The sequence below is a fragment of the Chaetodon auriga genome, chromosome 24, assembly GCF_051107435.1.
Source record: "Chaetodon auriga isolate fChaAug3 chromosome 24, fChaAug3.hap1, whole genome shotgun sequence".
NCBI classification, from domain to species: domain Eukaryota; kingdom Metazoa; phylum Chordata; class Actinopteri; order Chaetodontiformes; family Chaetodontidae; genus Chaetodon; species Chaetodon auriga.
In genome coordinates this window covers 6,154,071-6,169,326 of record NC_135097.1, presented here as the reverse complement: position 1 = coordinate 6,169,326, position 15,256 = coordinate 6,154,071, and the positions used below count along the sequence as shown (strand labels likewise).

The following is a 15,256-nucleotide window of genomic DNA, read 5'->3' as shown; positions in this document are numbered from 1 at the left end:
GTTTCTGTTCCCTAAATCTAGATTTTGTTCAAATAAGTGTTTAAAAAAAATGTTTTTTGACAGGTGACAATACAGAGATTCTGTATGTCAAAATAAAATGAAAGTGAAAACAGCAAAGCAAAAAAAAGCACATTTTTTCTGTTAATTTGAAAGGGTGACCTCAATGATAATAATACCTTCTGTGGCTTTTAAACAGTCATTTAACAACACAAATGAGAGTTTTCCTAGATACACAAGAGCTTTGCTTACGTGAAATAGTCTAAAATGAGCAAAATTATAACTTTGATCAAGAACTATCTGATCAAAGAAGAAGTAAACAGGCTCGAACCAGACATTTGATGCCTAGGCCGACTTGTGAATCACACTGACGTGCAAAATTTGCTTATCTAAAACTGGTTGAGGGTCAAGATGGCACGTGAGCAGCAGTGTGTGTGTGAGCACTGTATGGACATGCATGTGTGTTTGCGAGCATGTGTTTGCGGATTTTGTCAGACTAAGCAGAATACTGTATGTCCCTCGCAGATGAAAACCACCCTCGCTCCCTCTCTGTTTGCCATTGTGGCTGAAGAGGCAGATGTTCTGGATCCCCTTTCATCGTTTCCGTCCCGGTCTGTTTTTAGGCCTTGCTAATCGAACGCAGCCTCCCCCCCCAGAGACAGGAGAGATTCTCGTGTGATAGTAACTTTGGCTCCCGGGCCAGACGTGTCCGCCAGTTTAAATGACTTACTTCACATTAGGAGAAAGGACTTTAGCAGATGAACTGGCCTGTGCTCGTCTTTCTTTTTGACTCCCTATTCTTTAAAATCCTAAGAGAATGTATTCTTATTTTTTCCTTCTGTATTCGGAGGTGAGGTTTGGACTTGCTGTCTGAGTGACTCTTAAAGGGGAACTCCACAGATATTACACATCAAAGTCTGTTCACAGGTCTTGGGGAGTGCTACTGCATATGTGGAAAAAAAGCACCTCGAGGATACATTAGCTTCAACTAGCATAGCACACCTGAATCTCTGACTGAGCTGGAAGTGCAATCAAAATGAGCGTCTCTGGTTCTGCTGCATCGATTTTGATTGTGCATCCAAAAGTGTTATAGGAGTGCAATGCAAAGTTGGTGGAGTACTCTGAAAGGACAAAGATGGCGTTATTCTATATTGTTCGTCCAAGAGAACACCAAAAGCAACAACACATTAGAGTGTCTTTAAACTCCCCATGTGGGCCTTCTGCAGTTGTCAATCTTTGAAAAACGGGTTACAAATACATAATTTTATTTCTAGAAAGATTCAGCACTTTCCTACGACAGCTGCACGTTGTAGTTTGTAGATAGCATTACTCAAACAGGCTACTGTGCACAGGCAGTAATGGTTAAAAGGATCAGTCCATTCTTTGGTGTTTCCGTTGTTGACAAAATGAGAAATATCAGCAGACGTATCCATTAAAGGGAGGAAGAGCAGACCTCAGGTCAGTGATTGAGGGGGTCACAGTTGGTCACCACTGTGCGGGAATGATGAAGGAGACATATCTCGTTGGAAAATCACACATCCGTTTTGATAACCGTGTTTATCTTATCTCCCGTCTCCTCTCGAAAATGATCGCTTGGCGCACTCACAGCTTCCTTTATTAAAGTAATATTTCTCTCTGGTGCAGTAGATCTTGAAGGAAAAAACTTCATTTTCAGAAGAACTTTATAAGAGTTGGAAAGTATGAAAGCTGGCGATGTTAAGATACATCGTTTAACATCACTATTAGTTATTAGGACTGCTCAAATGTTACTTTAACTTAAAATAAATAGCTTGTGATCACAGAGGCTCGCTCTTTGCTTTCCTAAGATCATTACTGCTTACAGTAGTTCTCTTTGACCAGCTGCTGTCCCTCCATATGGTTATAGCCAGTCCAGACACAGCGGGCTTTCTGTTTTATGGTCATCTGGCCCGCTGACGGTCCACTTCCTCTTTAAATGAAGGGCACAGTGCAGCAGAGTTACCTCCGCAGCCATCGGCACTAAGTAGATGGACCCAAAATGAGACGATGGACTGCCGCGTAATTCAGACCAGAGCAGGGTCCAAATACAATTAGTTTGGGGTCTGATGTTTGGCTCGAGTCAAGGAACAGTGATACATCTTAAAGGAAATTCACACATTTTTCTCCATGTTCGCCTTCCAGCTTTCCCTTTTTATTTTAGATTCATGGCTGTTCGTTCTTTCATCATTCATCCCTTCCTGTCCGTCCGTCCCTCCCTCCCTCATTCGTCCCGATTCCCGTAGCCAGACGCCGGGTCTGCTCTTTCTAAACTCTGCGTGTGGGTGTGTATGTGTGCGACCATGCATCTGTCTGTGTACACTTCTACCTGCCAGCGCACGCAAGCTGCCAAGAATTGAAATTTTATATTTTTTCGATACAGTATTTCCACTGTCGCGCTCCGGGTGAATTATTATTCACATTAAAAGTGACGAGGCTTCCTGTAAACCTTAAATGAAGCTGTAAAACAGATTCCTGAGGACTTGAACAGTGGGGACACTTTTAGCCGTCGTTCCGACTTATGTAAGATGCCTCCTCTGAGTTTAAAGGACACAGGATGGAGACGCTGCATCGGCTGCTTTTGTTATCAAATGAAAGCTTCAGACTGTCTCACACACACACTGCAGGTATGCCACATGGTTTTTCTGTGTGTGTTTGATGTGGCTTACTTGGTGCATGTTAGTGCCAGCAGCCATTGAGCTGAGCTTTACAGTCGGTTAACATCTCCTGGCTGACCTGCTGCTTGGTTTCGGCTGAGGGGGACCTGAGGGGGGAGGCCAGGCTGGCATTGGCTCAGCAGTGGAAATTCACACCTGGCCTCTGGCTTAGCGGCGAGTAAATGAGTTGTGAAGAATATTAGTACTGTGGATTCTCTGTTGCCTACTGTACAGGACAGCTTGTAATTGAGCCTGCTCGGTGAATGTTTTTCGACACAGTTTGCTTAAGCTTAACGTCATAAACCGGAGACCTCTGAACTGATGCCAACAAAGACAGTGATACAAAGTGATATTATAATTTTTTTGACCTGCAGTAGCCGTGAGGCTCATAACAAATCTGCTCACACTAAAGCGGTATGAATCCCCTCAGACGACGTCCCTTGTGGATACAAGTTTTCCTGCTTATTCTTTATTTATTAAACGTGTCTAAATGATGTGTGTGGGTGTGGGCTGTGAAAGTTTATGATTTTCTCATTTTAAAGTACACAACACCAAATGAAACTGTCTAAGAAGCTGTCTGAAACTCCCCTTTTTTCTCTGTGTCCTCAAGCCGCCGTAGTCAATACTCCGAGTTTGTTTTCCCAATTAATGCAAACAGCATTTGGCTTTGTTGAGCAGACTATTGCGAAAGAATGAGATGACAACTGTAATCTGTTAACGACTTAACTTTATTTGATTCTCATGTAATGTAATTACGGCTAATTGAATGGTTTAGCGGTAATGTGTCTGAAGCTGTGGTTGCAGGCTGCAGTCATAGATTGGACTATTTCCCCGTGACAGCACTCTCATATGATTGGCTCAGACAGGCAGGTTCAGCAAACCCGTCTAATACATGCGTCTATTTGAAAGGTGGATCAGAGCTATTCAAATTATACAGTAAATAGAGAACAGAAGTCATGGCGTCACGTTCCTCTGACTGCTTCACTACAGCTCTTGCTATGAAAATGAATTATCTGTAACAACCACAACTCCCGTGAAAAACCACGTGCAGCAACACAGGTACTTGCATCAACTTGGTCCAAACGCATAAATTTCACATTTTTCATTTTCAGCCACAACAGGCATTTCTAATTATCTCCTGACATCCAGACAACAGGATTAATCGATCATGCAAACGTTAGCGAGCCACAGCGTTTTGTAAGCATTCCTGAGTGAGCTGTAACTGTGGACGTGATGGTAAAACAGTTGGTGTGAATCATCAGTCATCAAAGATAGAATGTCTGTAATGTGTTCGGGCTGTTTGGAGAGCTCCCTTTAAAGTGGTTTGGATACTCAGGAACATAAACAACACAGAGGAAAATTGCTTTGACTTCGGGGAGCAACTGATAAAGGTTTTCCCCTGCGAAGCGCGCCAGCAGTCGCTGTGAATGATGGGAATTACCAGCACAGCAAATTGCTTGTGTGAAACTACCCCTATAATGGCTGATAAGGCCTGTTGTCCCTGCTAATAACGTAATTCAAATAATCAGAATCAGAATTTTGGAGTTAATGTAAGGTTAATCAGAAAACATCAGAGACTTGTGAGATCACTGGATGCGAGCGAGTCGGACGCTCGTTACGTCACTGAATGTATCGCAGGGAATCACGTCACTGATCGTGAACAGTCGCATGAGAAAGTAACCTTTAAACCCCCGATAAGACCATGTGATGGATTTAGTCATTCATTTTCACTCCTCTGCAGCACCAGTGATGCACTGAGACTGTTTTTGTGGTGATTGATGGTGAATGAAATAATGTTGGAGGACCTTCGTATGACCCCCAGTTCTTCATCTCTACAGCATGTCCTCTGATTGGACTCAGGTGATGCTAATACGAAGCATATTCTAATATGGCTGCGTGTGTGTGCGCGCAGGTGATCAAAAAGGTTTTCCTAATATAGCCCATGTGCGTTTAAATGCGAACCATAACTGCTGTTAGATGCTCATAAAGCCTTCCTTGATTGTTTCATTTCTTTGTAATGAAAATGTTCTATCGTGTTCTGTGCCACAAAACAAGTTTTCCCTGCTTGGAATAATTAAGACGCTGAACTGAGCTCGTCTTTTTCACCTAGCCAGTGAGATCATTTTGTCATTTTTGCCACATTTTCCGCCACTACATGTCCAGACATGAATATGATCAAAGTCTTCTCATAAATCTGTAAAGCTGTTTTTCACTTTCAGTCACGAACCTTTTTTTTTTTTTTTTTAGCTTTTTTAGCTTAGGCAGTTTTTCACTTCATCTTAATTTTCTTTTATTCATGTCCATCATCCAAGATTTCCACCCAGCTGTCTTTTTGTGTCTTTGTGCGTGACGTTACATACACATAAGTGAGCAGTGTTGGAATTTGTTCCTGACTCCAGTGTTTCTCCTCCCAGCATGTCCGTCCGGCACCTACAAACCAGAGGGGACGCCAGGAGGCCTGAGCACCTGCCTGTCATGCCCCGACCCCCAGCACACCTCCCAGCCCGGCAGCACCTCCCTCAGCGACTGCGTCTGCAAGTCGGGCTATCAGCCAATGGGCATGACCTGCCAGGGTAAGAGGAACTGATCTGTTAACTGCACCATCAGCTATATTTAATGTATGACGGACGCAGAAAATCCCTTTTGACATCCAAACATTCAGTGTCGTGTAAGGCTTCAGACACAGTTCCTGCTCTTTAAGAAATGGCTGTAGCATTAGGGGTGTTTTTTAGCTGAGCAGTTAGCACTTGGGAAGAGCTGGCCAGTTAGTATGAGCAGTAATAATCCCTAATAGCTGAATGCCAAGGAAAAAGCTGCCATGTGCACTAACTAAAAATACAGCGCATCAAGAGAAAAGCCATGGAAAAAGGCATTGCATAACTTCAATACTGCTGATTTCCATTATTATACATGTTACCACGTCCTGTGCAGATGGAGCAGATTTTAAGACTGTTTGATGACCCTTTAATGAAGCCTTGTCAGGAACCTTAATGCAGTCTGGACACATCCTCCATGAGCAAGAAGAAGAAATGCACTGAAACTGATGCTTTGGTTAGATGACCAGAGGTGGGAGAAGTACTCAGATGTTGTACTTAAGGAAAAGCAGCAATACCACAGTGTACAAATACTCTGTTACAAGTAAAAGTCATGCATTCGAATTTCTAGGAAGGGGTGAGGCGAGGACAGTTGATTGCAGTCTGCAGCCTCAGTGCTCAGTGCAGTCAAGGCAGGCGGCTGTGCAGTAAATCCTGGAAGCAGTGTGATTTTCAAGCCATATGATGTAGAAAACTACAAAAAAGTGACACATGAAGATGAATCAGCTGGAACAGAAAGGCTGTATTCCACAGTGCGATGTTCGTATCAGAGCGTCTCGTCTTGTGAATTTGCAGCTTCCAGTAATTTCAGTGGCCCTCCCATTCCTTGAAGAAGGAGCCAGTGATTTCCACACCGCAGTTCATGCGAACACAATCATGTTCATTAATCTTCAGTTTCATGGACTGCGTTGCGCTCTCTCTTCCTCCCTCTGTGTAGATTGGCGAGACAGTGTTTGACAACCTGTAATTTTCTGCTTTCACACTTTCTTGTCTTTTTCTTCAGGGACATCAACTTCCTCTTAGTCCCAGATTTAGTGTTTTCCACCAGCAGGCTTTCTTTGTCTGTTTTTGTCTTTTTGTCTGAGCTACAGTACAAAAGTCAGGATTTCACTGCATTTTTTTCCTCCTCTCTTTCTTCCTCTTTTCCCAGTGGTGTACTGTCCAGCTTTGTCTCCACCAGAAAATGGCTTTTTCGTCCAAAACGTGTGTAACAACCACTTCGATGCGGCCTGTGGCGTGCGATGCCAGCCAGATTTTGACCTCCAGGGAACCAGCATCAGACTGTGCCAAGCTGACGGCACCTGGTCAGGGACACCTGCCAGCTGCATAGGTAAGAAGGAAGTACACCTGTATGAAATATGGTTGAGATCGAATTTGTTGCTAAAGGGTCGCTATATTAAGGGTACAGCTGGCAGTTATTTCTCAATTAATGAATGGTTTACTTTATAAGTTTACGTCAGTGATGATAAGTCACATATTTATTTGTTATCGTGTTCGTGAGTGTGTGTGTGCATTTGTCCATCTGTCTGCAGATGATCTCTCACACTACTGGACCCATCAGCGGAATATTTTTTTCTGCATGTTTATGACTGTATGCTCAGAGCACCTCCCACGTTTGCAGCGATTCACAATTTTTGAAAAACCCGTTTTATTGACTGCTCTGTTTTACGCCGACTGCTCCCCACCCACATGCCCCCAGACACGGCTGGCGGAGAGCTGAATTCCCCTGAGAGCGCTCTCCCCGTGTAGGATTTGATTTATATTTTTCTTCCAGTCTTTCAAATAAAGGTTATAGCGGAGTGGGAGGCTTTGAGCGCCCGCCATCACCTTTATATCTGTTTTGTTCTTAAAAAGCAAAGACGTTTTCTTCTCTAGCCTGTTGATCGTCTCAGTATCAGTCAAGCCTCTTGATTACTCAGCTCCTGAGGGAAGTCTTGCTAATCATATTACTTGCAGGGTAATTTTCGGAGGAATTCCTTCCAGCTCCAATTAAAGCTAAAAGTCTCCAAAACATGTTACGCAAGTCACTTTTTGCTATTATATCTGAACTTTATGATGCCGTATGCAGACAGTATTTTGCTATATAATGCTTGTGGCTATGTAGTGATTACATACAAACATACAAGCTTGTCTGATTGATCCCAGCAGGTTCCTCCACACCACATGTCTTATATAATTCCCCATTAAGCTACGGGACGTTCCTCAAAGCCCCCAGAGCCCGCCGCCTCACCTCTGATGTCTTCGAGCCTTCATAAACATTTATGTAGCCCTAAATCGATCGAGAGCCAGCTGATGTGTTGCACTGATTCTCCGCGAGTCTTCTGCGAGCCAGAGCGGATGGAGGCCGCATGTGTTTAGACTGAACAAGGAATCAACATTTACCAGGAGACTACTGCTTTCTGCCAGGCCAGATGTTGAGAGGAAGAAAGGGTATTGAGAAGTGAGGGAGTGAGTCGAGACTGGAAGGAGGAAAGGATATGAAGAAAGGAAGGCGAGGAGAGGGAGTTGGAGAGGTCAGGAGATTAACGAGGAAACTGCCAGTTTTAACAGAAAGACGGCAACAGTGTGACTCAGAGAAATACCAAGACACTGAATATTCAAGGGTGTGTGTTGAAGATTTATATTAGTGGTTTAGAGTATATATTTTCTGACAGTGTGTACATATGTCTGCTTGTATGTGTTACACTAAGTCTCGTCTTCGCCACATACTGTAGGACCTCCCAGCTAGTTAAGCCCTGAGGGAGGGGGTCTCCTCTGAACCGCCTGTCTGTCTATGGGTGGTGATGAGAAATAACACATTACACACCCTTTTCTAGACCTCAGCATAACTCAGAACAGGCACACATTTTTCTTTTATTTCATAGGGACTTTCAGGCTTTGGGTTAAATGATAGGCCCCAAGTTAAAGCTAAAGATGATAATCGTGCTTTACGCTCCTGCGCTTGATTTACTGCTTTCTCTTCCTCTTGTGAGTCATATACAGTGTCTGTTTTTATATGTTACAACTCCGATGTAGCAGGAAAAGCCAAGTCACATACGCTATTGATAACTAACTGATAAACAAAGCATTTCAAAATAAAAAAAACACCATAAAAGGTTTGTAAAAGTGCTTTTTCAGTAATGTGTTATTTGGTTCAACCCGCAGTCCGCTCCTGCCCACCCATCTCTCGGCCCCAGCATGGCTTCCTGAGGTGCAGCGATGGCGGCGCCTCCTTCAGGACGGAGTGTCAGGTGGGCTGTGAGCGAGGCTACAGGCTGGAGGGAGACTCCAGGCTCACCTGCCAGGCCAACTCCCAGTGGAGTGGACCGCAACCTCGGTGTGTGGGTAAGCCTTCATCCCCTCCAAACCGCTTTCCTGTGTGTCATGCTTCTAATTTCTGTTTCTCAGAGGTAACTTTGTCTTTCTGCCTGTTTCTGTTTGTAAAGAGGACTTTCTACAACCTAAAGGCATTAAAGACTTTTCAAAGTACAGAGTAATCCTCTCAGCCATCTGACTTTCCCAATTCAAGCTGTTGCAGCAGGCGTGTATGCGCTGTAAATGTGGCCCTTTGGGCAAACATCCTAATAGAAATCTGCGAGGAGACACTGGGTCACAGCTCCGTCTCAGTCTAATTCACTTAGCGTCCGTCCTCTCTGAGGGAATTCATCTGTCTCAGCCACCAGATTTTTGTTTTCATTTGTCATGCCTTCATCCAAAGTCTTGTGGTTCCCTCATCTATGGAGTTAAATTAGATTTCTTTATTTGGTTATTCAATTTGCATTATTTTCCATGATAAATGGCACAGCCCTGCATTCAGTCAAACACACACAATAGATTTCTCTCGCAGTACATCTTTCTTATAGCCTGACTGTATTTAACTGTAAGCTCATATTGGCCGCTTAGGTTCTGCTCAGTGATTCCTGCCTGGCTTAAAAAACAGATAATATATCAAACGAATGACTCTAAAATAACACATGATATTGGTATTTCTGTGTAAAAACATGTGGTTTTACACACACATGTAAACACACATGAGAACACGCACTCACACATGCACAGCGGTTGAACATATGGTGTGTATTTGCACAGGGCCACACTACATCATCCAGAGAAAGACTCATCTGCTTTCTCATAGCAAAACTGCAGTCACCACATACACACATGCACACAAAATTACCCACACACTTCACAACTGATAGTTAAGTTAAAATAGTTGCGCACACTCATGCCCGCCACAGAGAGCACCCAGGTCAGGCACACCAGCACACAAAAAAGGGACAGTGTGAGAGCCACAAACCTCCGGCCTCACTGCTCCGGCCTGCGCTGACTCACTTCCAGCCAACCAGCTCGCTGCTCTATTTAAAAAACCCGACCCGTCCGCTTCCGGAAAACTCTGTTTATCGATAACTACCGTCTCTTTCCCTGCGTGCTCGGACTGAGTTGCAGCTTGTTTGTTTGTCCGTCTCAGCGTTTTTCTCGTTGCGTCTTTAACACAGCTACGAGGCCCCTGTGGGCTGCCGTCGCAGCTGAGCGGTTTGCCTTCGTGTTTGTTTGCACTGTGGTGAAACGGGATCGGACCTCGACTGCCCTGAGAGGATGCAGAGATATTTATCATCTGAACGAAATCTCCCTTATTGAATCTCCCTCTCAGTGATTTCTCCCTTTACAGCTCCCACAGCTGAAGCCAGTGAAACAGGCGTTAGAGAAGGAGAGAATGAGAATGATCGATCTATTAAGTGAAAGCCGCACTGGCCTGCTTCCCAACAATGCATAAAAAGCCTCCAGTGTGTGCCTCCTGTGGTCAGTGCTCTCTTAGGTTCATATCCGACCAAATGTGTGTTGTTTGTGTGCCAGTTTTTGATAGACAGACCCTGAAAATAGCTTTATTGTTGGCATTTATTGTGGAGCCAGCTGAAAGTAAGATCACATCGTGTTCGGGTAAAAACACAGGAAACACACTCACCATCTTGGATGAGGTTTATTTTCTTGTTCTGCTCTGTTTTTTCTGGTCGGACCGGCTGCATCTTCCAGTACTCAGCAGCAAGCCTGATTTAATTAGAGCACAATAAATGCTAGTTCATCGCCATGCAACTCTGAAAGCCTCTTCAGCTACTTTTGATGGTGAAAAATAGAAAAAAGGAGTCATGGGCTGTGGAATTCAGTTCAGTTTGGACTGTCACTGTAAACTCTATCAGATTCATCTCTTGGTTTCTTCCACTCTGTCCCCAGAGGTGCGTTGCCCTCCCATCGTGGCCCTGAAGAACATCTTGCTGGCGCCCCCTGCCTGTGGGAAGAGGGCAGCATCACCGGGCTCTGCTTGCCTGCTCACCTGCCGTCAAGGTTACACTCTCCAGGGAAACAGGAAGGCGGTGTGTCTGGGCTCCGGGAACTGGACAGCTAATGTCCATAAAGCCGTCTGTACAGGTAATCGTGTGTGTTTCCTTAAGAGGAGATTCATCCTTTCACCTCTGCAGCCCTGAGGTCAGAGGTCATGCCCAGCTGTAAAAAAAAAAAAAAAAAAAAAAGGCGCTTTCTTGATAGAAGTTAGATGATTTATTCCACTCTCGTATCTGGAGCTGGAGCTGAGAGGCGATTAGCTTAGTTGAAAGACTGGAATCGGGGGAAAGATAGTCATAACCAGTCAAAAATACGCTTACCACCAATCCTTAAGCTCTTTTATGGAGAGAAATATGTACGTCTGCACCTTCTGCAGACTAGGCTTGAACTAAAGAGACTTTTTAAGGGCATTCCCCTCCTATAAAAAATGCTAAAAGAGAGCTGCATTAGAAAAACTTGGACTTTGTCTTATTTGGCTGAACCTGCCTGTACTTTCCCACCTTCAGTATGACAGTATGGCGCTCGTACCGCAGTTAACTGTACACTGCTTAGAATGAATGACGCTTGTAACATGTAGGTGTATGTGCAAAGCAACAAAAAAAAAAAAGAAAGATACTGAATACGTGGAGGAAGATATAAAAGGAAAACAGCAGGAAACTTGGAGGGAGAATTTTTTCCATTCTCTATTCCCCCGCTCTGCATTTTCTCCGCTTTGTGAATGGTGAGAATGGTGCTAACTCCGTCGAAGCAGGCCTCAGGTCACTAACTCAAACCATACCATGTCCGAGCTCTCACGTCTCCCCCCTCCACTCAGACTGGGCTGGAGATCATTATAATAGACTGCAGCGCTCCAGATGCCTTGCAGGTGAAACAGGTGGTGCAGAGCGGGTCGGTCTGCTTCCCCTCAAATGTCCTCAATCTCCTCATTTCCTCACGGTGAAAGATTGCTAATGAAGGAACTGCTGTCGTTAAGGAGAGAAAGAGGCGCCATAAAGATGAAAACGAGTGGAGAGGTAGGGCCGACTGGGAGGTGAGAGGGGAGGATGAGTCATCCGTAGGTGTGTTAAAAAGAGGTGGCAGAGAGAAGATGGGTTTTTCTGATCCCCGCAGGCACAAATGGGTTGAGGGAAGGAGGGAGGGGAGATAAAAGGAGACATTAAAAGGTAGATGAGGTAGAAAGAGGGAGTGCTGCAGTATGGGCGGCACATTATGAGGAGATCAAGAAATGCAAAGCGATTGCAGAGTTGAAAGTGCTCTTTGTAAGCTTCTGGCTTGTTTCGCCTCTCACTTCTTGTTGATGACACCCAACGTGAAATATTCCTCCCTTGTTATGAAGATGAATGGAGCCGATTGGAGCTAAGTGTGTTAGTGTTTAGCACAGATGGATGCCTAAGTGGATGGGTCATCAGGTCCAGATGGGAGCAACTCTCTTACACAACGCAACAGGCATGACCGCTGCCGATCGATGGGAGATTCAGCTCTTGGAGGCTTTACTCGTTTACTGCCGGCTCGAGCCGAGTTGAACTGAAGTGTGCTGGCTTCACGTTATTATGACATGCTGCATGGAGAATGAGAAAATGGAAGAAGCTATTTCATCCAAGGGTCATGGTGGCTGTTGAGTTGCCACGAGCCAAGTAGGCAGACATTAATACTTCATATGTAGAGGGCTACCCATCATCTGAGGCAAATAGGGGTTCTGTACATCTGTGCAGCGGCAAGTCGATTATAATGAATAATGAAAGTGAGAACATTTGATATTCTCTTTTCCGCAGCCAGACCTTTCCTGCTTGTGAGAGACCTTGCAAACGCATCTATCTTTCTCATACTTCAATGCTGCTGCTGCCGTCCCATTGCTGTTTATTGCACCTGGCAGTAGATAAAGTGGTATGAGCATTTGGCATTGAGTTTGTTTTCATTTTAACCCTTTAATCGCAGCTCAAAAACAGGATTTTTGCCTGCTTCTCAAAGTGGAAAGGGTTGCACACAATCGGGACTGAAAGGGAAAAAATGTTTGATCTGAACAGTTGCATTCAAGATGTTGTTTCACCTTGAAAAGTCCTGTTAGAAAAGCTCTTTTCAGATCAGTACTTCTACCTCTTTTAACCGGTGCCCTTCACCATTGTGGCCTTATGTTGTACTGATGGATGGACAGAGATAAGGGACAGTTATGACCGCATACAGTATACAAGTAACGTCAGTGGGATTTGGTCTTGTTGGAACAATGACAGCAGCGCACTCTTTGTCTTTGATTCAGCAATGACCAATAGTGAGTGTGTGAGTAAAGGGGTCACGGTTCAGATGACATCAGACATCTACTTCCTCAGTGGAAACGAGCAGCAGGCTGAGGTCACTGAATACAGGATGCGATGGGGTGAACATCTGCGATATTTGAATCTTACTGTATCTAAATTTTAACTGGATTGAGATCAAACATTTGTAATGTCCAGTCCCTCGTCTGATTCTCTCCTTCCTCTTAAGCTTTTTTCCTGTGTCTCCTCAGATGCTGTGCCACCGGGGATCCAGTGCCCCAGGAACATCGTTGCAGAGACGGATGAGCGGCGTGGCACCGCCAACGTTAGCTGGAACGTCCCGACTGCCACCGACAACTCGAAAGAAGAGGTTGGATACTAAAAGTGTACAGTAGAAGGGATGCAACTATAGATTATTGTCATTAAAGATTTTCATTTTTCTTTATATATTCAAGATCAAAATCAGCAAATGGCATGATTTCAGAAGCTGGAACAAGAGAATCCTCTTTTTTCCCCAGTTGACTCTCCTCAACTTCTGGCATTTTTACGATTCTTCCAATGAAATACTAGATGTTTTTACCTTTTTCAATTCATAAAAATCCTTCAAACAAAATACAATGTGAAGGAAAACTCGCTCTTGTGTCTGCAGACGTAATTTGTGACATGGGCTCATAAGAACTCATTACTTCTTATAGTCAGTATTTTACTGCCTCTCCCTCCTCCAGGTGGTAGTGCAGGTGAAGCCAGTGTACGCCCCTCCTCAGCTGTTGCCCATTGGAAAGGAAACCATCACATACATTGCGACCGACCGCTCTGGGAACCAGGCTAACTGCTCCTTCACAGTCACTGTCATCGGTGAGTTCATCCTCCTGGAGACTGCATCAAAGCAAACAATGAGTGCTGCATGTGGCCTCTCATGGCTCATTTTACTGAGGGAGGAAGAGCTGAGAAAACTGAAGGCTTTATAAGTCTGTTTTTGATTTCTGGTCACATCTTTTCTAAAATTCAATAGATGTAAAGGCAAAAATATCTATAGAATTAGAAATATTCAGACATTGGCACACCCTGGTGGTGGTATTCCCCAAGTGGTAATGTTGCCAGTTTGGAGAATTGGTAGGCTGAAAGCTGGGATTGTCTCATTGTCTCAGAAGCTGTTATACACACACTGGCTTTAAAGACGTTACAAAAGACATGAAGACGTCTGATCTGACAAGGCAAGGCGTCTCCTAATAACAGTGACATCAGCTTGTTGGCTTTCTGCCTGTTGTTTTGTCTTCTTCTTCTCCCTGCTAATGCTGGCTCCAGTACACAAAGCAGGGCTGATTTGTATACATATGAAATGTGTTTCAGATCACCGATGTGTTCCAATGGCAGTTCTGACAAATTCCTATTTAAGCGTTCAAATGCAAATCGCATGTAAATTGTTGATCCGACCGCAGTATCTACTTTGTGGTCCACATCTAAACTGATTAAAAGAAAGAGCCTCACACATTCAGAGGAAATCCGCAACAGGTGCTGCACCAAACCGGAGAGATGAAGGAAAGAATACGTCCAAACAAACGCAGATGCAAATCGACGACAATTAGCAACATATGATCAGTCTTAAAAATCACTGAATGAGTAATCATCAGCTGAAAGTGAGAGCGATTTGAAAGCAAATCAATATGATATTATTCACGCACTCTGTCTAAAACACTTAAAATCAGCTCCAGTGTAAGAGCCAACATTTTATTTTGACATGCACGGCACAAAAGTCATCCTTCAGCTCACCTTCATGAGCCTCAAACCAGCCTCTCTGTCCCTCAGTGCAGACCCCCCCCCCCCCACCTGCTCACCTCTGTGCTGCAGCTTATTTCTGTCATTCAGTGTAAAACTGCGATTTAATTGAGGAGTCTGCCCCCCCTCCCAGCAGATGCCAAACAGGGTTACTGCAGCGAGTGAAAAACAGGGGTGTCCCATGTCAGCCGCTCGATAATCACAGCAGTCAGGGGGGAAAACCTCGAGCATGGTAGCCGTGAACATTTCCATATGTTATTATGGTGGTGGAACGTTGTGGTTTTTTATTAGAGACATGTGTTTAACTTGTGCCCTCTGACACTCTGTACTGCTGCACCGAAAAAGTCTGATCCCAGTGCAGCACTCTGCTCCCAACCGTTTCTTTAACATTGCTATAATCCATCCCAGTCCGACTAAAACTTTAAGCTGCCATCATTATGTTTAATGTTCCCAAATGTGCTGTTTTCATTGTGTGTTCTCCACCTGGTCATGAGGCATTACACCTACCGTTAACATCCTTATTTCCCTTTCTAGATACGGAGCCCCCGGTGATTGACAGGTGCAGGTCGCCGCCCACGGTCCAGGCCACAGACACGGAGACGGCGGTCGTTTGGGAGGTGCCACAGTTTTCCGACAACTCAGGTATGTCTGG

General features: G+C 44.4%; 2 protein-coding genes across 2 annotated transcripts in view; one reads left to right on the top strand and one right to left on the bottom strand.

The window, feature by feature from the left end:
- Positions 1–15,256, bottom strand: part of slc7a8a (solute carrier family 7 member 8a) — a 234,638-nt gene that overhangs the window by 75,700 nt on the left and 143,682 nt on the right. The window lies entirely within an intron of this gene.
- svep1 (sushi, von Willebrand factor type A, EGF and pentraxin domain containing 1) overlaps positions 1–15,256 on the top strand; it is a 78,052-nt gene that overhangs the window by 36,815 nt on the left and 25,981 nt on the right. Inside the window, exons 4-10 of the mRNA XM_076724807.1 lie at positions 5,084–5,242; positions 6,414–6,593; positions 8,408–8,587; positions 10,472–10,666; positions 13,080–13,198; positions 13,554–13,683; positions 15,139–15,246. Coding sequence (XP_076580922.1) covers positions 5,084–5,242; positions 6,414–6,593; positions 8,408–8,587; positions 10,472–10,666; positions 13,080–13,198; positions 13,554–13,683; positions 15,139–15,246 — 1,071 coding nt within the window. The remainder of the gene's footprint in view (positions 1–5,083; positions 5,243–6,413; positions 6,594–8,407; positions 8,588–10,471; positions 10,667–13,079; positions 13,199–13,553; positions 13,684–15,138; positions 15,247–15,256) is intronic.